This window comes from Cebus imitator, unplaced genomic scaffold (assembly GCF_001604975.1).
Source record: "Cebus imitator isolate Cc_AM_T3 unplaced genomic scaffold, Cebus_imitator-1.0 Scaffold226, whole genome shotgun sequence".
Taxonomy (NCBI): domain Eukaryota; kingdom Metazoa; phylum Chordata; class Mammalia; order Primates; family Cebidae; genus Cebus; species Cebus imitator.
Window position 1 is genome coordinate 29,684 of NW_016107541.1, and position 23,961 is coordinate 53,644.

The window sequence follows — 23,961 nt, forward strand, 5'->3', positions numbered from 1 at the left end:
TGTCCTGGGCCTGAAGGTGGAAAGGGGCCTGCAGCAAGATATGGACGGATCCACACTTTTCCTGCCCTGGGAAGGGAAGGCCAGCATCTTAGAGGCAGCTCCATGTCACGGCTGATGCACCACAAGCCACATCCCACTGATATTCACTAGCCCCGCCACTACCCAAAGCCCTCATGCATGCGAAGTTCATAGCTGCACCTAGAGGTTCCTTTCTGTGAAATTCTGGGGCCCACGGCTACAGCAGCCACTTCTTCCTATGAACAGTGGTGTTTTCGTGCCCTAAGGCTGCTGTGATAAATTACCATGAATTTACTGGCTCTAAACCACACAAATTTGCTCTCTTATGGTCCTGAAGGTCAAAGGCCACAATGGGATAGCAGGGCCCCTTTCCTCTGGAGGCTCTAGGGAGCATCTATCTCCTCACCTACCCCCAGCTTCTGTGGGCTGCTCATAATCCTTGACTCATGCCCCGTTCTTCATTTTCAAAGCCAGGGGCACAGCATCTTTCAGCGTCTCTGTCTGTCGACCCTCCTGTCTCCTTCTTATAAAAACATTTCTGATTACATTGGACCCAACAGGAATAATACATGAGAAACTCTCAACCCTAAGATCCTTTTCTTAATCAAATCCGCAAAGTTTCTTTTGCTGTGCAAGGTAACATATACTCAGGTTCTTGGAATTCAGACGTGAATGTTTTAGGGAAGCCATTATTCTCCTGACCACACGTAGCCTCTTCACTTTTGTGAATAACTATCACTCACGGAGTAATATAAAAGTCATTGGTACAGCACACACAAACGCCAAAAAGAAAAAATAAGTTCTAGATTTTAGGGAGACAATACAGGGGTCCAAAGGATAATAGAACTCCTTAGGTTAGGATATCTGTATTTCCCAACCAAGCAAATGTGCAAAATTTAGCAGCCATCAGTTTTATGGAAGCAAGTGACCATTGGCGAATATACCACTCCTCATCTCAATGTCACAGGCACAAATACAACTGAGACTCCCTCATACAGCTGTTGCTAGTGCAGATAACAGCTGCTGTCTCTCTCCATGGCATAGCAGCTACCAGCATGGAAAAAGCCTGATCGGTCTCTTCCCAGCCTTCCCAGCCAACAGATGTCCCCCTGCCTCTCTCTGCACGGCCAGCCTCCTGCCAGCCCAGCACAGGAGCACTGACTTCAGTTCTATTTTTAATTTCTAGTGCTGGGACCATGGATGTTTTAGTAGCATTTCACACAACTTAGAACACATTTCGTGTTAGATCTAGAAAAGCATTGCCAAGAATGCTTCTTCTCTTCCCCCCAAAGCCACCACAGTTGTACCCATCCTCCTTAGCTTCACTTACCTGGATGCCATTGCATGTAGACCATCCTATCCTGGTTGTCAGCCTGCATAAAGAATATCCTGGGAGAGATTTTCATGAAAGGGCTTTACAGAAGGCAACAACCTAGTACTAGGTACTAGGTTCACCCCATGCCTGCTTCTTTATGTCTGCAGTGAGATTCATACATTCAGTCTGAATTGGCAACTGATTGTCAAACATCTGTTTAGTGTATTAATACTGTCTTAAATTGGATTAAGTAGATACTAGAGACCTAACTGAGAAATCCAGCAGTCCAGAATCAATGAATATATCAATCTCTTTATCTCTTGGTTGTTATATCACTAGCAGAATTCTTAATACTACTAATAAGCATCTATTAAATGACTACAGTAGACAGAGTTATATGCATACCTTCTAGATTGACACAGATTTAGCCACATCAAAAAAATAGAAAAAGAAAGAAACACTACACCAGCACCAACTCATCACCCAGGCATTCCACATAAAGCATCAATGGCCCAGTGAAAAGAACAATTCCAGGAGGTCCCAGGCACTGACCCTATTCACACCCAGCGTGAGAGTCGCCCCATGGCTCTGGGTACACTTCTTGTATTTGGCATCCTTCTCACTGCACACCTCCCTCTAGGGGTCTGGAACCTAGTACCCAAGCCCCAGTGCCCACCAAGATGCCTCAGAACTGTGATTTTTAACTGAGAGACTCTGAAGACATTCACGGCTTCTGCATTAGTGAATGTGGGAATCTCATGTTGGAGGACATGAGTTAAGGGTGTTTACTACAGGGCCTTTGGAAGAGCCTGGAGTAGGGCTTACTTAGGGCCTGCCACTTTCATGATACTGATCATTGAACATTGCTTCTTCTGAAAGACCAGCCAGAGCCTTCCATAGATGGCCCCCTGGGTGAGACTATTGGAAAAAGCATATTTGGTCAGGCCCATAGGCTGGGGGTCAGGATTCTAGCAAGTGGAGCCCTGAGATTAAAGACAAACACCTGAGGCCAGGCATACCCTCTGCAGAGTTTTGCATATCTCAGAAGTCTTTCCTGGAAAAAGGTTTATGCTCTGTGTTACATGGGAATTTTTTTCCTCTAAACTGGGAATTGCAGAGGTCAGGAGGGTATCTGAAACAACTGAATGAGTTCAGGCTGGAAGAGGATTTCCAAAGTGTGACTTTGGAGAGGCCGTTGTGTGGACCTAATGCCTCAAATACCTTGTCCGTTCCTTTGAGTTCAAGCTGGAAGCTTCCAGGTTTCGCGTGCCAAAGCCCTACAAAGCGGAAGTGGGTTTTCAAGGTAACACTAGCAGTTTCTGTTTATAGAAACCATTGAAATTGAAGTTAAATGAACATTTCAAAAGAATCTCTTTGTAAAGCTTTCTAATAAAAACATTTAACGGCAAAAGATGGGACCAAATAGCCTAAATGACATAGCCACAAACTGTTCAATCTGAAAAACGTGTGAATTGTTTTATTCTCTCTGCTGAATTGAAAGCTCATTTTAAACATTTTACTTCAATTGTGAAGAACTATTTCTTTACAATAAGACTTTCACTTTTCTCCAGTAAGACTTCACTTTCAGAGAGAGATGGTAAGGGAGGACTTTCCCTGTAGGAATGGAAAGGACACCCTCCCTGCTGGGGACCATTGGCTTGACAGGCTTGCCATTGACAACTTAGCTCTGAGTTTTCATCTTGCCCAAGTTCCTGTCTGAGGGGTCTAGGGAGTCATGCCCTACAAACCATAAATTCTCATTACATGGGTTTTACTTGAGCTTGTGTATCGTGACTTACTCTCCAATTGGACTGGCATAATAAGGAAGAAAATCAAAATGTTTTACCCCAAACATATTCCCTTGCCAATGCCTTGAAGTTGCCCTGCAAAGTCTCTTGTGGAGAAAATCCACTTTCTGTAGAGAATCCCCTTTTTTTCCTTCTTCCTTTCCAGATTGAGGAGATAATCAGCTAAGAGCCAGGCACCCCTTTAGGTCTAATAAGAAACATTTTACAACCTGCTCTCTCTCTCTGAAGTCGGCTGTCTGATAGATTCCTCTACACAATAAAACTTGGTCTCCATGATCCTTTACCTTGCCCTGAACATTCCTTTCCATGGATCCCAGGTCTTCAGATAAACTCAACCAATTGTCAACCGGAAAATGTTTAAATTTGCCTATAGCCTGGGAACCCCCACCTGCTTCCCCCAGCTTTGAGTTGTCCCACCTTTCTGAAGCAAACCAATGTGTTTCTTAAATGTATTTGATTGATGTCTCATGCCTCCCTAAAATATGTAAAACCAAACTGTACCCTGACCACCTTGGGGACACCTTTTCAGGACCTCCTGAGGGCTGTGTCTTGGGCCATGGTCACTCATATTTGGCTCAGAATAAACCTCTTCAGATATTTCACAGAGTTTCCCTCTTTTCATCAGCACCATTGTCCTTTCCTTCCCTTCTTTGGCTGCATTTAAAGGCAGCGGTGATCACAGGTGTCACCTGGATGTCCCAGTTGTCTGGATGTCCACCAAGATAGTTTCCCAGATGGCAACCAAACCTCTCAATCCAGTCAGGGTTGGCCTTTCCCATTGGGAACTCAGCAGTGTAATTTGTCAGCACCCCAAGCACACACCCCACTCTTGCACCAGCTCACAGACACTGATGCATCCAACGCAGAAAGCAGATTGTCTATGAATTGATGCTGAGCAGTCCCACCTCACCTATGCGAGACTCTCCCCTGCGCAGGCCAGTTTTCTTCATCTTCATGCTCCACCAGCAGGAATCGGATCACATGGAGCTTCAGGACTCGTTATTGTGACGGGGTCACACCTGGATGTGGATGATGGTCTTGAACCCACTTGGCCTCTCCTGAGACCTTTCCCTAGGTTGCCACTGGAGAGACACTGGCCCGTTTCCTTCTCCTGCTCCTTTTCCTTGCACCTCACATGCTACCCCACCACATCTCTATCGCTCCGATACTACTCTTTAAGATATCTGTTCTGGGTCTATTTATGTTTTTTTTAAATTTAATTCTTAAAAAAGATTTTTTTTTATTGCTTTGTCCAAATTCTCTGACAGAGAGGAACCACCTCCATATACCACCGACATGTTAAAGAGGCCATCTCCTAGGCTGCCAGGAGGAAAGAAACACATTTATTTGTGCTCCTGTTTTACCAGGACCATTTTGTGTTATCATTAGAATATCAGTGAAAACATGCAGAGTCGGGGGAGCTTTCTTTATGTGGTCGATGACGATGATGCTGAGATTCCCAAATGTGAAGTCCAAGATCACCCAGCTGTGTATAATGTCTGGATTAGAATTTCAGCCCCCGTTATCTGATTCTAAATGCCCAGCTCTTTCCCACATGGGGCCTCAGTGCCACTGCCAGCGGTGCCTCCTCACTGGCTCTGTGCTCAGCTGACAGCGCCCTCCTGGCTTCCTGCCTCCCTGCTTCATCCTCTCCCACCGTGGGTCAGTGTCATGGATTCTACTCCCTGGCAGTTGGTCTTCCCTCCGTGTGTTCTGTTTTTCCCTGGAACATAACTCTTATAAAACAGCTATCAAGATAGCTGGTTAATTACGAGTGTCAGCTCATGCCCCAGTTCCTCTGCATAGACTAAGGATTCCTCAGGGATGGACTGTGTTCTGGGCATCTGTTTGTCCTCAGTAGCCAGCACTGTCCTGGAACTTGATTGCCCTGGAACTAGTCCATTGTATATCAAGAGATGTATGGATGAAGAATGGCAAGACTCATACTCATGAGTATGAGTAAATAAAAGAGCATTCAGAGCATATGAGCAAATAAACTGTCTCACAAGCTGTCAGACGGGGAGAGGTTTACTGCAGTGACTTCCATCCTTTTCCACTTTCCTGACGAGGGAAAGCGCAAGAGTAAACAAATAATAGACAGGTGTCTCGGCAGTAGGGATGACTGACACAGCTCAGAAAGGAAAGCTTCGTGCTCTTTCTTTGGCTCTGCCTTCAGGCTTCAATATGTAGATGTTTTGCAAAGGTCCTGTGTTCTACTGTCAAATCATCAGGAAATTTCAGGCTAAAGCTACCTCAGAACAGGAGAGCCAGCATTCTTGGTACCTGTTCATCTGCTTCCAAACTTCAAAAGATATCTATATTTTTTTAGTAACTGTTTCTCAGATTCATTGACTTTTCTTCATACTTTTAACAGGATAATATTCCCTCCCAAACTCATAAAATAACATGCCAAGACTTGTTCAGGAATGAAAAGGCCATTCTCTCTATTGGAATGAATACATTCTACACTGATGTGGGTAGCACAATGAAGTAACCATGGTATGTGATAACAATGTTGTGTATCATCTCCCGTTAACTAAAGTTAACTAAATTTTTATTGCCTTTAAGTAACTAAACTAATTAAAATGAAAGTATTTCAGAGTTGGAAAGGATATTGAGAGTGAAAGCACTGCTTATGTAACTTCCCTTCCTCTACTATGAAGATGTTCTGGGCACTGATGGTGTAGACATGGGGTCTGCCCACTGTGATGGTATCAGGGATGCAGAGATGAGGCGGTGGTGATCCGATGTGACTTCTCTAGAGCAGTGACTTCTTCTTTGCTTACAGCCTCCTGCCTGTGCCATTTCTTCAGTGAATTGGGCTACTTTCCTGGAGAATAAGACAGAAAAAATGAATTGTATAATCCCTCTAGATTTCTACACAAACAACTCCAGTGAAAAATTAGTAAGGATGAGAGGAAATTTTTTTTTCTATGACGTGTGTGCTTCATTATTTAAGTTGTCTGAAACTAGGGTGTGATGATTAATGTGTTGATTTGGGTAGGCCATGGTACCCAGATATTTGGTCAAACTAGTCTAGATGTTTTTGTGAATGTTACTTTTAAGACAAGATTAGCATTTAAATCAGTAAACTCTGAGTAAATCAGATTACCCTCCATAATGTGAGTGAGCCTCATCCGTTTAGCTGAAGGCCTGAAGAGAAAAAGACTGAAGCCTCCAAAGGAAGAAGAAATTCTGCCTCCAAACTACCTTCAGACTCCTCAACTGCCCTATGGAATCTTCACTAGCTAGCTCCCACAGCCACATGAGCCACTTTCTAAAAATAAATGTTCTCTCTCTCTCTCTCTCTCTCACTTACTCACTCAACAGATAGACAGAAATGCACATATCCTATTTTTTATGTTTTATCTGGAGAACTCTGACTAATACAGGGGTACTTGACAGATCACTAGAAACCAGAAGAATAACATGGAGAAGTTAAAACAATAGGCACACATTTGAAAATATCCGTCTAGCAAACAAGAGTTTTTGTTTTTTTACTACAAATACGTTTATTTGGGGAAAAATAATTGATATAAACAGAAAGGGTGTTTTTTAATGGTGGAGAGAAAATATGGCATTACTTGTGTTATAGCTGGGAACTTTGTCAGACAAAGGTTTTCTTGTCTTTCATCTCCCAGTCATCTGAGAGCAGCTTGGCACCAGGAAACACCAGCTGCTCTGAAATTCCAACCCAAAGATGTGAAGTGTGATGAGGATATGATGTTGCTCAACAACTTGTTCAGTCTATACTAATTTTAGAATAGCCTGAAATCCACCATAGTTCCAGTTTTTACTAATTTAAGAGTAGCCTGGAATCCATGTCTACTCCACTATTTTCCTGAAACATAATTCTTTATTGAATGTGCCTGATTCTAACTGCACGCAGTATGAGGAGGCACAGCAAGCAGCCTTCCTGGGCCCGGTGATGGGAAGCAGTGCACCTTGTGAATATTATGGGAATCACCTGAACTGCTGATACTTCTAAAAAGAAGGAAATGAACAGGAGTTAGAGGAAGCACACTGGGAAGAGCAAAAAGAGTCCAGGATATAGATGAGCCAAGTTCAAATTCCAATAGGGTAAACAGCCAAATAAAGCAGAGTGAATGTCTGTTCACCTTTAGACTAATAAAGACTTACCTGTGTCAAGGGGTGTTGAGAAGCCAGACAGTCTAGGACTATCCAGGTGCATGAGTCTAAACAGCGTCTCCCAGATGGACATGGTGGGTCAGAGGGATGAGTCTGTAAACAAGCTCAGGAGACCATTCATTGAGAGAACTGCAAATCAAAGATATAGGGGAAGGGTCTGGGTGCATTGGGATCACAGTGAGAGACGAGAATCCAGATCCCAGAAAACTTGGTATCCCAGGCCAAGGAATGTACATTTTGCCATTCAGGTGGGTGGTTTTCAGTTCACATGGCACTGGTTAGTGGGTCATGAAATCAATTCAATGAGTTGCAATCTGCATTTTTAAGGAATAGACTAACATAGAAAATATCAGTACATTTCATGTAAAAAAGTTAAGTTTTGGGGGGAACCAGTTGCCCCAGTTACATCTCTCTCTATTTATTATCAGTGTGTATGTGCGCAGGGCTTTCTTCCATCCGTCCTAATCACACAGGTCAAAAGGCACTGCTGCCGGCAATGGAGAACCACTGAAGAGTTTAAAGTTCCAAGCAGCAGGGTTAGCTTTTGCATTTAGAAAGATACTGTTGTTTCAGAGAGATGATAGATTAAAGGAGTAGGGTTCTGTAGAGGGTGGCTTTGGGATACTGAGGCTCTGCAGCCCCCAGACAGTGTGAGCTTAGGTCATGTTCCTCAATGGTTCATGGGTGTAGGAACCATTCCCAACAAATGAGCTCTCTGCGTTTCTTACGACCCAGAGCACCGTGCCTAGCACAGGGTAACCACTCCAAACAGATGAGTTGTCGCCAATGTTGTTTTTTCATTTACTTAATGTTTGGGGTTTTAATGTATTTACTTTCACTCATTGCCCAGTATATGAAAACAACTGCATAATCAACCTAATGATAGGCCATGTGGACTATGAGACCTGCAAACACTACAGGGAGGTGTGGCACTGAGGGCCTTTCAGTGGCGAAGGATGGTGGTGCCCCTCCTGCTTTTCACTCTGCTTCTTTCAAACCAGTTTGATGATTCCATGTCTACCTAGTTTAAGAGATTGTGATAACTCAAGTAGATGGGAACTCATGTCTCATAATAACATCCATTTTTTCTCAACATTGATTGAGTGGGTATTGTGTGTAAAATATTTGATCATTAAAAAATTAAAAATTGTTATATTTATTTTTGTGACAAAATGTACCTGGACTGAATGGTGTATTCAATACCTGTACTACTATGCTGTTATTTAATCTTATATAGAAAACAAAAACTTGGTTTACATACTAGGAATATATACTCAGTGGTGCATGAAACATGTACACACACGCATGTCATAAATTAGCTGTCCCCAAACTTTTTGGCACCAGGGACGGGTTTTGCAGAAGACAATTTTTCCACAGACTAGGGGAGAGGATGGTTTTGGGGTGAAACTGTTCACGCTCAGATCATCAGTCATTAGATTCTCACAAGGAGCATGCAACCTAGATCCCTGCATGCACAGTTTACAATAGGGTCCATGCTCCTGTGAGAACCTAATGCTGTGCCTGATCTGACAGGGGGTGGAGCTCAAGGGATAATGCTCGCTCACCCACCACTCACCTCCTGCTGTGTGGCCTAGTTCCTAACTGGCCAGCCGGTTCTTTGGCCTGTAGTTTGGGGACGCCTATTCTAAAATGAATTCCATTGATCCCCTATCTACTATTCCATATCCCATAGGATAATTTTTCTTTATTTTAATTTAATTTTATTTATTTTTTTAATTGTACTTTAGATTCTAATGTACATGTGCAGATCATGAAGGATTGTTGCATAGATATATACATGGTAATGTGGATAACAGGATTCTAAGATTCAATCTGTGGGTAGTGCTTTATTTCTTCTTGATGAAATCAGCCTTTAATGTGATTTTAATTATTTTACGGACAGATGTTCAGCAAGAGAGGAATTTTGCAACAAGAAATGATCATGAACACTTTAATTCTTCAGCTATGAGCAGCATGCCTACTTGTATTTTAAATCCAGCCTTGCATCTTCTTTATTTGTGCAACAAACATTAGAAAACATTTTGATTTATCCGGTTTTCAATGGAATAATCTTACTAAAATTTTGCTTAAGATATGTGTCATAATGGGAGAAAAAGTTGAGACATTTCCCAACTTTTTCAGTTGGTTATTTGGGGCATTTCACTCTTAATTTTGGCAATTTCCCAAAGGCTACAAAATGCTACAAAGTAAAATTCAGTAAAAAAGCTAATGTATTTAGTGGCTTTCCTGCTTAATGATCACTCATAAACAATGATCCTCGAGTGAGCATGGGATAGTCAAGAGGGAAACAGAGGAGGATTTATGTTTAGTATGAATTACACAACTGAGAAATAGTTCTCTCCATCAAAGAGCTGCCTTGAAAACTTCTTATTGTTTGCTGTGCGTGTGGTGGAGACATCCTTGACAGCATATGAATCAAACTAATTGTAGCTCTTACTTGGTTATGAAAAAAATGACATGTGCGTTCTTCTAAATTAAGTCTTTCTCACACAAATTACTGGTTGCCACCGTAAATCAAGCAACATGTGTTCTGAATTCTGACTGCTAGAGAATTAGCTATGGAGTGGGGAAATGAGATACTTTTGTTTGCAGCTACACTCGTTGGCTTTTTTTTTTTTTTTTTGCCTTTATCTAAAAATACATGTTACAGAAGTATTGACTCACCAGCCTCCATAGCAAGAAAGATATTCAGAGTGTTAGTCCAGCCCCTTTGTTTTCAGGTGAGGAAAATGATGCCCAGGAAGGTTTGGGAGTGAACTGGAGTCTCATTCAAATGAATGGCTGAGCTTGGACTTGAATTCAGATTTTCTGGTTTTGGTGCAGTGACTTTCATGCTCTTTGACGGCTACCTGAGTAGCAAGCAGTCACCTAAATTCACACTTGGCCCGGTCCCTGCGTAAGCCCGTACTACCAGGACAGAAGGAGGTGGTAGGGGTGGGATTTGATCCAGACTCTTGACTCCAAAGCTACCACATTCTCCTTCTCAGCTGAGAACTCAGTGATAACTTGAAATTTATTATTTTCTAAAAGATCTATTTTATGGCTTTTATTGCAGGTACAGCATGTTGAATAACCTGTGAGTGTCAGGTCATGGAGATAATGGTAAAAATGCTCTTTGGATGAAGGATATAACCTTTATTATCCTTAAGTCAATTGTCAGTGACACTTTTAATGTGCCTGCAATGCCTTTAACTTTGACTTTTCAAGGGAACTTTCTCTAGACTGGTAGTCACCTAACTACAGCCTGTGGGTCAAATATGGCCTGCCAACTGTTTTTGTGTGGCCTGAGTACTAAGAATGCTTCTGATATTGTTAGAAAATTCCTTTTATATTTTATTTTAAGAGAGACAGGGTCTAACTCTGTCACCCAGGCTAGGTTAGAGTACAGTGGTGCCATCATAGCTTACTACAGCCTTAACCTCCTGGGCTTAAACAATCCTCCTGCCTCATCCTCCCCAGTAGCTGGAATTATAGATGTGAGCTACCACATCTGGCCGATGTTTTATAAACCATATATATATATATTACAAATGAAAATAATATGAAATTGATTGTTCATTTTTAAATCAAGTTGTATTGGAACACAGAGTCACACTCATTTGTTTGTACATTGGCTAAGGCTGCTTCCAGGCTACAGTGGCAGAGTAGGGTAGTCATGGCAGAGAGGCCATGGTGCTCAAAGCCTGAACTTTGCGGCCTTTACAGGGGAGGTGTACCAGCCCCTGCTCTGCTCCACCTGAGTGGAGGCTCCATGTCCTGGGATGTCATCCCACAGTGCTGTGACTCTGCCTCTTTCCTCTGAGGCTGGAGACACTATGGTATTCCACACCTTGCAGAGGACAGCCTCCTTGGAGGGGTCATAAGTACAATATCATGTCATTTTATTAATCAAGTTACTCCATCACATGCTTAAGCAAAACTGAAGTTTAAAAATCTACAATGGCTAGGTGCAGTGGCTCATGCCTATAATCCCAGCACTCTGGGAGGCAGAAGCAGGTGGATCGCTGGGCAACATAGTGAAAATTCGCTTCTACCAAAAATATATATCTACAAAAAACACAAAAAAATTAGCCAGGCATGGTGGCACATGCCTGGGTCCCAGTGTCTTGGGAGGCTGAGGCATGAGAATCGCTTGAACCTAGGAGGCGGAGGTTGCAGTAAGCTGAAATTGAGCCACTGCATTCCAGCCTTGGCAACAGAGTGAGATTCCCACCTCAAAAACAAAAAACAAAACAAAACAAAAAAACCCTACAACATGCACGAAGCCTGATGTGATAGCCTGTGTTGAGCCGGCTTCTGCATCTCAGCACCCTGGGCATTTGGAGCCGGGTACTTCATAAAGGTGGGGTCCACCCTGTGCACTGCAGGATGCGTAGCAGCATCTCTGCCCTCTGCCCTCTGGATGCCAAGCAGCCTTTCTCCAGGCTCTGCCCAACATCCACTTGCGTGGGGAACAAAGTGTCCCTGGTTGCAACCACAGGTTTAGAGTGAGGCCGCTCAGGAAAGCAAATAGGCAAGACGTGGGGGACAGGGGAAGCTGAGACCCTGACAGTACATTGTAGACAGAGGCCTCAGAGGGACTCGGAGGTGACCATGAAGGGCAACTCCCAGAGGGCTGTTATATCCTGGACGCTGTTTCCATTGTTTTGGGGGGCATGTCTGTGAGGCCAGCAGGATGTGTTCTGGGGTTTCCTCCCCCTGATAAACTTACACTGTCAGGGTACCTAAGCACACTTAGTTCTTTACACCCATGTGTCCAGTGGGAGAAAATGATCAACTAAAAGATGAAGGAGGAGGAAGGGCTGCTATCTGGGTTCAGCTGCCCACTAGCAAGGGCCCCAGAGGGTAGGGTCCAGTCTCAGCATGTCTGTCTTCAGCTGTCCCTGGCTTTGGTGCTGATTGACCCCCACTGCTCCCTTCTGGCCCCCATGGCATCACTTGTGGTGGTGGTAGTGGTGGAGTGGTTTTTTGCTTCATTAGGGATCCAATAGAAGGTCTCTCTAAAGTAAGACTCACATCCTATTTCTGGGCTTCTGGCCTTCACGTCTTACCCCCTTTCCCGCTCTGTGGGAGGCTGGCAATTCAGTAGTTTGAGTGTGGGGTGGGTGCAATTTGGATATTTAGTGCTCTGCCTGCTTTGTGGCGGGCAGAGGGAAGCATGGTGCGGGGAGGGTACCCACAGGACAGCGGGGCTGGCTTTCTGCCCTTGTTTGGTTACACACCTATTTCCAGTGTGGTCACCCCCAGGATGGGAGCGGATCTCTTTCAATGGAGGACAAACTTGGGATTCCACCCATTCCTCAAACTTGAAGGCTTCCTTTCTAACCATGATAAACTGTTCCATTTTATTTATTTTTGAAAATTTTTTCTCTGTTTCCAACCACACAATGATTTTCATCATCCTTTGGTCTGAAATTGAATATGGCTGTTAGGCTCTGCATTTGTGGGTATTCCGAAGAATCTTCTGATTTTGTCAGTTCTGAGCTGCTGCTTGGAGGGGTACAGAGGGCTAAGAGTTAAGAGCACCTCCATCTTATACTCAGCTCTGGAATCTTCTTTCTCCTCTTGGCCATTGATTTTTGAAGTCGATAATACTGAACCATGACCTTTTTTGTGTTGTGGCTGTAGTTGGTGAATTTCCTTCATTGTATTTTAGAAATGTTGGTCTGTTTTGTTAGGTATTTTGTAGGGAAGTTCTCCCCAGTCATTTTAATATGACACTGATATTTGGTCACCTATATTATTTATAACCTTATGGTTATCAACAAATGGAACCACAATTATTGATCATTAAATAAGTGAAATAAGCATCTAGAACTGCGAAGAATGTGTAAATAAAATGCATTATTTCTGCTTGCCCTTCCCTCACCAAATGATTTGGAGGGCAGCTGGGGGAACCAAGGTAAGTGACAGAGTTAGAGAATAATTAAGTGATAAGGGGCACTACTGACTCTGAGCCCATCCTAATTCAGAGAAAAGAAGAATCTATGTAGGCTTGAACTTGTTGAAAGGGACTTTGTGCCCACTGAGGCTAACATATGAAGGTTTTCTGCAAACCAGGCACTGTTCCATTGTAAATATTTATTCATTTAACCCTGCAACAACTACCATTGTGGGACAAGAGCAGATTTTAAAGGAGAAGTAAGAACAAAACCAAACAAAATATAACAAGAGAGAATGCACTGGGAAGAATTAGCAGCCACAGCTCTCTAGAATGTTAATGAAATTGTGGGCAGGTGTGTAGGTAGAACTGGATCCAATTATGAACTTCCTGGACATGTTTAGGCTTGAAGTTCTTTCAGCAGTAGTAGAGAACATCATTAAGTTTACTAGGTAATTGATATTGTTAATATTGTTGTTGGTATTATGTTGATACTGTTAGCAAGTTAAGACTAGCAAGTGCATAGTTTTCTTGATAAAGAACATTTAGCTAAAGCAAGTGCATAGTTTTCTTGATAAAGAACATTTAGCTAAAGCAAACATTTGTGAATTCAAGTATTTATTACATGGTGTTTTTTAAATAATTACTTTGAAACTTAATAGATATTTCTGTTTTACTTTTCAGATGTGTTACTTTAAAAAGATATTCTATTCTGTAGCTTTGCCATATTGGGTAAATGATGAGTGAGGATCAGACATTTGATGTGACTTTCAGTTTTGAATCCAAGTTGCATAAAAGCCTGAGATTCCTCTACTGAACTGAGAGTTTTGAACACTTCTTTTAAGGATCTTCTTCTCTGTCATAATTGCATATATCATATGCAAAGAACATCTTGCTATGGTTAGTGGTATGGTATGCTTTTATCAGCTACCAAAAAAAGTATTTTAGTAAAATCACTAAATAGAGAATCACTAAATAGGGAGCAGAACAGTCCCAGATATTTCAATGGATCACTTAAGAGTGAATCATGAAACATATCTAAATCCCATCTTATTAATTTCCTCCTTTCTTTCTTCAGAATAATTTCTTATATCTCCTCAAACCTGTCTGATTTTTGTTTGCCTTTATTTTCTTGAAAAAAATTGTCAACATGAATTTTTAAAAAATACATACACTTTCTGAGATAATTCATATGAATTTACATCTAGAACAGTCTTAAAATAAATTGAAGGTGACTCACTGCATTTGTAGACAGCTGCTTCATTTCCATTGTCTGTCTTGTTTGTTTTAAGGCATTTCTAAGAATTATTTGCCAAGTGTTAATTTGGATAGAAGCCACAGTGTGAACTTAGCGATAATAATGCGTGTATTCAACCTATGTCCTCCTGGGAGGACCAGTCCTTCTGTGTCTTATCCTATGGAGTTTCAGTCCAGCCTTACCCATATGTTTGGCCAAGAATGAACAGAAGAGAAATATATTGAATATAGAACTGGACACAAGATGAATTCACAGAAATTCAAACTGGAATTTAGGTAGCTGAAACTGGACTTGAGCTTGGAATTTCTGTATTGCCAGCTCCAACATCCCCTTATGGAGAGACCCTGAACCCCCAGATTCACTGTAGAAATTACTTAACCCACCCAGGTGTGATGGCTCACACCTATAATTCCTGCACTTTGGGAGCCCAAGGCAGGTGGACCACCTGAGGTCAGGAGTTCGAGACCAGTCTGGCCAACATGGTGAAACCCCATTTCTACTAAAAATACAAAAAATTAGCTGGGTGTCATGGAGTGCACCTGTAATTTCAGCTACTCAGGGAGCTGAGGCAAGAGAATCAGTTGAACCTGGGAGGTAGAGGTTACAGTGAGCTGAGATAGCACCACTGCACTCTAGCCTGGGCAATAAGAGTGAAACTCCATCTAAAAAAAACAAAAACAAAAAAGAAATCACTTAACCCTTGGCTCCCCCAAGCCTTTGGAACCATGAATGTAGGAGGAGCCTGTCATCCAAGCTGTGTCAGATGGAAAATGCGATCTGTTTCTCTGCACGCTTAAATCTAGGAGGACTTGGGACTTGGGTTGTCTAACAGGAAATAGGGAAGTGACTGTGAATTTTGGAGCCCAGGCCTTGTGAGTTCTTGAAGATCCTCTCTCATTTTCTGGGACTGCTCCTCTGAGATCACCACTAGGGAAGTGAGCCCAGCCTGGCAGAGAATGAGTATCCACATGGAGGAGACCCAAAGCCCCAGCCCAAGGCCAGCAGCAACGATCAGATAGACATGTCACTGGGGCCAGCTTGTAGAGTCAGCCCACCTTCCAGCTGAGCACAGTCATGGGATTGTCAGCAGCAAAGCCAGGACCCAGTACCTAGCCACCCAGCCCATTGACTCAGGAAAAAATATCCATCATTGTTGTTCTGAATCACTAGTTTGGGGGTGATTTGTTTTGCAGCAATATATGACTGAAATATTAATACTTCCTAAACCAAGCTTGAGCTCAAGTCAGCATGGGTGCACAGCTGGTCAGAATAATATGCTATTTTGCTTAAAAATCTCTGTATAAGATTTAATATATTTTCAGAATCAGCTCTATTCATGTCAATTTAGTTCTCTTAAAAATCTGTTTACTGGTTGACAAATATTTTCGTTGGCATAACAAAGTTGAGAATTCCTGAGTTTATATATGCTAGTGTAGTTATAATTAATCAATAATTTTTTAAGGTAATATAGCATTTTCTCATTAGCCATGACTTCTATTTCCATGCTGATCCTTATTTCTGTTTCCTGGCAGAAAACTTCCCTTCTTTTCTCTTTGGCAGGGTTACAGTTCATAAGTTATTCATTCCCTTTTCAGCTCCTCCACATTGCATTCTGGGCCACATGCCTTCCGTCATGGCATGTAGCTGGAGTCAGCGACCGGAGGAGCCTTTGACTATGCAATTAATGTGAGCACTTGAACTTGTACCTGCAGAATAACAAAAAGGACAGTGCTGCTTCATTCGCCCTAGAAAGATCAGATACCAGAACTTTGAGAAACACATAGGAAAGAATTAAAATACCCTTCCCTCTCTGCAGTTATCCTGGAAATCTACGTGTGCATGTCAATTAATGCATACTGTAACAAAATTTAAAAAGAGAGATGTATACATATATATAATATATACATATATATTTATATGCATCTTCCAATTATTTCTTCTAATGGAGAAAACATGTAGGTGCTTAACAGTAGCCAAAATTAGAATTCAAAGTGTATTTCCTTTTCTGCTGTCATCCTCAAGGCTGTCTTACCATTTCCTCCTGACACATTATTGAACAGGAGACACCTAGAACTGAAAGTGACAGCAGTAATTTACTTCATCATTTCTCAGGCGAAGGGCCAAGGTTATGTAATTTACCCATTGTCCACTTGAAGAGTGACAGAGCGAGAATGTTCTCCTGGCCTCTGTCATTGAAAAAACAGATTATTTAGTGACTTTCTCAGTGAAAATCTTATTCAAACTGTAATGAGGCACTGGGTCACACATTCATGCATTCACTCCTGTATCCGTCCAACAAATGTTTATGTGTGTCTACCTATGCCAGCTTTTGGCCTCTGTGTTCTGTGGTGCGAACAAAATATTGAAGGAGGCACAGTCTGGGCTCACTAACATACTTGAAGTAAACAGGTGATTTTGGCAGAGCTCAGGGGCCATTAGCAAGGTGAATGTTGGGGGCTAACAGAGCACACAGCACCTAGCCTAGCTGTGGGTGGAGAGGGCATGCAAGATGGCTCTGAGGGAGGAGGTGGTCAGAAGCCTGCCTGGAGAATTGGTGGGGATAGCCTCAGCAAAGGAAGGTGGCATAGATGGAAATGACTTGATGGAACCAGCCATCCAGGTCCTGGGGAAGTATGTTCCAGTGTGGGTCTGAGGCTGCAGGTGATTCAGAAGAGCTGGGTGTCAGGGTCAAAGAAACGAGGAAGAAATAAAGAAGGTGAGATGTCTGGGGTATATCATATCTTGTAATACACTGAAGGGTTTTGGCCTTATCCCAGGTGTTAGAGCCTTCAGAGCTGGGGCTGAGCTTATTTGACTGCTTCCCATTTTAGAAAGACCCCCACTGCAGAAGAGAAAGGGTGAAGGGGAAGGAGGACAGGAGGAAGGAAGCCACTTAGGAGGTGATTCTCTGGATGACAGAGGTTACTGAGAACTGGGCAGAGCAGTAGGTTGGGAAAAGGCAGGTTCTGAAGTGTGAAAGGCAGGAGGCTGCTTCACTGGATGTGGGCTGGTAAGTCAGGGATGAAAGCAGTTTCTGCATGGGCAGCTGGGAGCATGGGCAGATATTGACTGGCCAAAGATTGCAAAGGGAGGGACAGCTTTTGGAGGGAAGGTGATAGCTTCCATTTGCAAACAGTTGCATTTGAGCTCTCTGCATGTGACAGAGACCACTGGATTGTCTCCCAGTACTCAGTCTCTTCTTCCTCTGCTGTAAGAGGATCTCTGTGCCTGGGTATGTCTCACCCAGAACAGAGACATGTCACCGCATCCCTCAGTGCTGGGTATAGCCAATGGCATGTGAGAAGCGATGGGGTACCTCCTAGTGATGTCCTGGAGAGGTGTGCACTGCCATTCTGGAATGACAAGGGCAAGACAACAATGAAAGTGATGGGCCACGGAGTACAAGGTGGAGAGGGACAGAGGTAAGTGGAGGGGAAGAGCACAGGGGGAAAGTAGTCAGGTTAAAAGTCCAGAGGAGAAGTCTTATATTTAGAGGAATGTTTTTCAACCAGAGGGAGACTGTTACCCCCCAGGAAACATTTGGAGGAATGTTTTTCAACCAGAGGGAGACTGTTACCCCCCAGGAAACATTTGTCAATGCTTGTGAGCAGTCTGGATTGTCATAAAAGGGGCTGGGGGTCTTGCTGGCATCTGGTGGGTAGAGGGTACTAAAGTCTAGTCTAAGTCTCAGTCTATTAGACAAATTCTGCTAAATATACTGCAGTGTGCAGTCAGCCCCTCACAGCAAAGAGCCGTGGATCTCACAATGCCGATACTGCTGAGGGTGAGAAACCATGGTTTAGAGTATAGGCAGACATGGTAAATGTATGCAGTGAACTTGCAAGTTGTTAGGGAATGGCAAGGACTGTGGTCAGCTGTACAGCACATGACCTATCTAAAGGGGTTCAAATTCTTTAAACATGTGCACATAACCATGCACTCCGCAAACCAATTAGAGTACATCTGCCTGACCAGGCTCAGCCCATAGCCTGCTAGTTGCCTTTCTGTGTACTTAAAATTTTGATGAGTCTTAAGAACATACATACTCAGATTCAATGAGCAAGTGAGAAAACACACCCAGTCAAGGTTTCCTAAAGTATTGCATGTATAAAGTAAACTTGAGCTTTCATCCTATGTAACTTGCAAGAACTGCATTACATGATTATTTCTTAAATTATATGAGCTCTTAGCTGTGGTTTATTTTTGTCAGGTAGTGGGGCACGTGACAGCCTCTTTTTAGCTAATATTTTATGTGATTTTCTCCAAAGACAAAGCTATTGGTGAAGCTTAGAAGGTGTAGTCCCTGAAATAAAACCTATATTCTAAGTACTAAGAATGCATTTTCTAAAGACAAAGATAAAGCTTAAAATATGTCATGTGCCAACCACATAGATACACAAATTAGATATGCATATGTAGAAAGTTGATAGTCAAGCAAACTAGAACAGAAGACCTTTATTTTTGAGCTTGAGCTGCAGTCATTGAGTTACATCTAATACAATTCCAGGATCATGCAGCCTTTTGGCTTTCTGGGGTGATAATGTACTCTGAGGGTGCCTCTCGCATCTTTAATCCTTACCTGAAGAAGCTTAGGACATTGCTTCATGAGCGGACTGAGAATTAGTGAGGTTCTGCAGCCTTTCATTTCTCACTTATTATTCTTTCCTGACAAGTTGCTATGCAGAAATGACAGGTACATCTCTTGGTATCAATGACATCAGTGCCCAAGGGACAATTAGTGTTTGAAAACAGGAACAAAATTTAAAGGCTGTTAACTGCTGGGCTGTATCTTTGGAGGCTTCTCTGTGGAGGCGGGCATGGAGCACTTAATTTATCAGAACGAATATGCAGAGATTTGGACATCTGCCTCTGTGCGGATGTGTCCTGAGCTCCCCTTCCCAAGCATTTACAGCAGAAAACATATGTGACTGCTTCAGGATTCAGTTACGGGTTCAAGAGAGAACTGCAGTGCAGTTTTTTTTCCAGAAATCTCCCAAGTGGACAATATTTTCAAAGGAAGCCTTCTGGTATTTGCTACAATTTTGCTCTGGGCCGTAACTCTCACCCAGCAGGTGTTTCCAGGCTGGATTGGGCTTGGCTTGGAGGGGAGAGATTGAGGGTTTGCTGACAGTGTGGGATACTTGTGGTACTCACCCCAAGAGCAGTTTTGCTTTAAGATTCAATCCTCAACTTCAAAGCAGTTAAAAAAAAAAAAACACTTCTGTATGGAATGATCCCTCTCCTGTCCCCAGCTGGAGCTATGTTATTTAATCTTTCACCTATTTATGTATTGTCTCTTTTTCCTAAGTACAGTTTAGCAAACTGATTAAGAGCAATTAACCACTAACTACTTCCCTCCCACTGGTTCTAATCCCAACTCCACCACCTCCTTACTTTGGGACGTTTAGCAAGCTATGCAACCTATTTGGTCTCCAATTTCTTCTTCATAGAAATGGGAGAAATAATATCTACAACATTAAGTGCTGAGAAAATTAAGCAAGATGATACTTACAAATGGTTTAGACCTGGAAGTGATACATAGAAAGTGGTTAATAGGTATTTGTTGAGTGGAAGAAAGAATATTGAATTAAAAGCACAGTGTCTACATGCAAGTAGAGCAGTTCTAAAATCGCTTAGGAATAATAGGAGGGTGCATTTCCATGTAAAAGATGAGGCCCATTTTTTCAGTGAACAGCTTTGAACACTGCAAGCATGAGTTTATAGAATTCGTTTAAGGTGAAAGTTAGCAGGGCAATGTCAGGGCTTGGTCTCCCCTCCCATGGCTTTGTCCCTTTCTGTTGCTCACCCTCACCCCTTCAAACTTCTCTTATACTCATGGTGGTTCTATAAATCCAAGCTTCTAAGCTTGGCAGCACAGCCTACTCCAAAGGAGAACCCTGAGCATCTCAAGGATGAAGGGAAGTAAGCCCACAGTCTCGCCGTCATCAGGGAGGGAGCTGGAGTCTGTGCCCTAGGACAGACCATAGTGTTCGTTTTCTGAAGCTTTTCAGAGGAGCCTTACTGCCTCCCTGAGTTTGGGATGGTGATGCCATGCTGCCAGCATTCTTAAGGATGGGAACCAGGCTGGCTGATTAATGGCCGTTACTTTTGCATCCAATGAGAGTTAAAACTTTCAAGAATATAGACAGTAATTTGCATGTAGGATAACATCTGGCACCAAGTAGAATAAGTACATTCTAATGACTCCAGCTTTTAGTTAGAGAAAATCTTTTAGAGATGTGACCTCTGGTTTTTATTTTGAAGGAGGAAATGCACATTAGTACTTGGTGGGATCATTCCTGCTCTCTGTAATTCCCACACCACGGAAGCAACCACATTCTTGGCCTTTTCTTCCATGGACTGCAATGCAGACCAATGGGGTTTACCAGTGTGGGATTCAAAGTTATGAGTCCCTGCCCTGAAGACTCCTCACAGGTGGAATAGCCTTGCTGAGGCTCAAACTCCTCTTGCTCTAAATGAGGGAGAAGAATCAGCACTTCACAGAGGGGCTTTCTGGAGCTTTTGCCCTGAAGCTGCAGCTTACAAACACACCAAGTGAGTGAGCGACTTCTCCCCAAGTCAGAGTAGCTGAGGAAATCCGAAGTACTCAGGGACGGAAGACCTAGGTTGGTGTGCACATCTTTGCATGGATTTGCATCAGTGTCAATAGCTAGGGTAGGTGGTGATAAAAATGGCCCCCAAATCAAAGTGGCTGGCAACAATGGTGGTTTCTCACTTGTATTTGTCCACTGTAGGAGAACTGCCACTTTGTGCCATGCACAGGACCTAGGCTTAGAGTCACTATCTGGGACCCTGCTGGTCCCACAGAGGAGGGAAAGGAAAGTATGGTGAGCCCTGCAGTGGCTCTTAAAGCTTTTGTGTAGAAGGAGCACATATCACTGCTGCTCACATGTCACTGGTCCTACCAAGGCACATTGCATCCCAGTGGGGCATGGGAGGGATGGTCAACACATATTTCAGAACAATGGTCCAGTCCAGTGCAGGTGTAGTATATACATAACTGCATCGTGTATCTATCATCTGTACTTAGAGTTACCTTGAGGGATTGCTTTTGAACATGAAAATATTCAATTTTGCTCCTTGAAATCTTTCATCAAATCGATACCAATGTGCTACCACTTTTTCCTTCTTCTTCTTATCTCCTTCTGTCAATGATGTTATCAGCACCTCCAACTTGTCCTCCTACTTAGAAGAAATCCAAAGGCTGGTGCCACCACCTGCCTAGCTATCTATACCTTATGTAGAGGAGTTTTGGCCAACACTCAGGATTGTGGTTCATTTTCATCCATTCTCTCCTCAGCGTGCCTCCGCCGGCATTGCCCATGTCAGGCTGGATGACATTGCTTGCCTTTGGATAGTTACTCTTGAAGAGGCAAGGTGGATCAGACTTGGCTTCCCTCTGTAGTATTTTCCTTTTTCACTTTCTGGTTTGTGAGTGTGGAGGTCTTATTTGCAGGATGAAATTCCCATTTGGGTGATTTTCTCACACTGGTGCTGAGCTGTGCTTGCTCAGCCTTTGCGGGTGCAGCAGCCTATAGGGCTGACCCGGGTGCTGGTGTGCAGCGAGGTGCCCTGTGCCTGCTCCAGGGAGCACAGCTGCAGCTCTCATCTGAGGGCCTCCATAGCCTCCTTTCCAAGGATTGAATATTTTTCTACCTTTTGAGTGATTCTCATTTCCCTAGAGTCTATTTTATAGAATCGAATTGACCACTGATGATAAACAGTTCAAGTTTAGAAATACCAATTTACTGCCATCAGTGACTGCAGACATACTTTATAATTTGACTTGATTAGTACTTTCTTCTCTAACTTCTATTAACTGAAGAATAATCACATGTGAATGATAGTTTTATTCTTTCCACCATCTTTTGACAATGTGCTCTCTAAAAAATATCCTGGTCATCTTGAACCTGCAAATCCAGCTGGATGGAAAGAGCTCCAGTCTCATCTCCCAGGTGACGATCACCTGACTTCATTCCCTCGGAGCCACATCTATATCTGTGGTGCCTTTTTTTTTTTTTCTTGGTCAAAACATGTTTAAATCTAAATGATATTGTATGTGACCAGGGTTTGTTAAGTGAGAAAATAAGATATGCATGCAAGGAAAGCACTTACTGTTTTATGAAGGGGAAACCTGATTTGCTGATGTGCATAGTGATTTTAATTTGCACAAAGCATTCCAGCTTTCTAGGCTGTGAAAGAAGCAGGCTGACTTTCCCTCTGCACACAGATATGAAAACACTGGCCTTTAAAGTCGCTCCTCAGAAATCTCAGCCCTTCTTCGTCCTACTCCCACAAGTCAGACACACTGCAAGGGACATACAGCTCAGACCCAGCCTCCTCCCTGGGTGCTTTTTCTGGACCCACTTGGAATCTCCTTGCCCTCAGGCCTTCTGGACTTGCATCTTTACCACCATGTGGGAATTTGAGCACTTGGGTTCTTTCCTCAGTGTAGTGCTAGTGGCTGGGCACACAGACACAGCAGGAGTGGTATTTATCTCTAGGACAGTGGGAGGTACGTTCTAGAAAGGGCCCCCCATGGTCCTGTGAAGGGCTATGCTCTTACGTGGACATGGAGACCTTTGACTCCATGGCCCAGCAGACCCATTTTCCAGATGACCAAGCTGAGCCCCAAAGGCTGACTGATTTGGTTGAGGTGACAGAGAAAGGATAAAACCCCTACTTCAGAGATATTTCTACTGTGACATCCTCTACTCTCCATCCCATGTGAATACGATGACCAATTTATTTTTTGTAAAAGTCAAAGAAAGATAAAGAAAGACCTTTCAGATAGTAAGAGTTTTGATTGATTGATGTGAAACAAAAATTCTATTGAGGGACCTGAGAGGAAAAGCTAAATGTTGTAATGGGAAACAGCACCAGTAGCAGTTGTTGGGAGAACAGGGTGTTGGAGAAGCTGAGGCTGGAAGACGACCGTGATTCTCTGAGACTTGGAGACGTGGAGCCTGCTGCAAGGAAAGATGTGTGATAGGAGCTGGGGGAGGTGCTACTGTCCTCTCTTTCTGCACCTGTTTTCTCAGTGGAGCATGTGCAGCATTTCGTGTTGATGGACAGCTAGCTTTCTCCTACTGCAGGACATTATCAAATGATTTCTGTTTCCTAAGCACACAGGTGGCAGAGCCACAAGTGGCCCGAGGCTGCTTAGGGATCTGGTGTTTGTTCAGTCTTTTAGCTGCTTTCTTTTAGGAGGAGAAAAACTTATAACATCCTTTCTGTTTATTCCATTGATTTAGCATACTGATGTAATTGAAATTGCATTTAAAATAAGAATTAAAAGAGAAAACTTAAAGATTCATCTGAAAGGAGTTTTCCATTGTTATTCTTCCTTTTGAAAAGTAAAGTAGCTTTAAATATTTATTACATGCATGGTTTATTGAAGGGATAGGGTATAATATATATTACTATATCTTAGCTCAGATTTTAAGTACAGGTAAGTCTTCTTTGCTTCAATTGGATTTTCCTACCAACC

General features: G+C 42.8%; 1 protein-coding gene across 1 annotated transcript in view; it reads left to right on the plus strand.

Moving 5' to 3' along the window:
• Nucleotides 1-2,773: 2,773 nt before the first annotated feature.
• The window catches only part of ADCY2 (adenylate cyclase 2), a gene marked incomplete at its 5' end in the record, with an annotated part of 165,540 nt that continues 144,352 nt past the window's right edge, over nucleotides 2,774-23,961 (plus strand). The window contains 2 exons of the mRNA XM_017496921.2: nucleotides 2,774-2,800; nucleotides 9,831-9,836. Of these exons, the coding sequence (XP_017352410.2) occupies nucleotides 2,774-2,800; nucleotides 9,831-9,836 (33 nt within the window). The remainder of the gene's footprint in view (nucleotides 2,801-9,830; nucleotides 9,837-23,961) is intronic.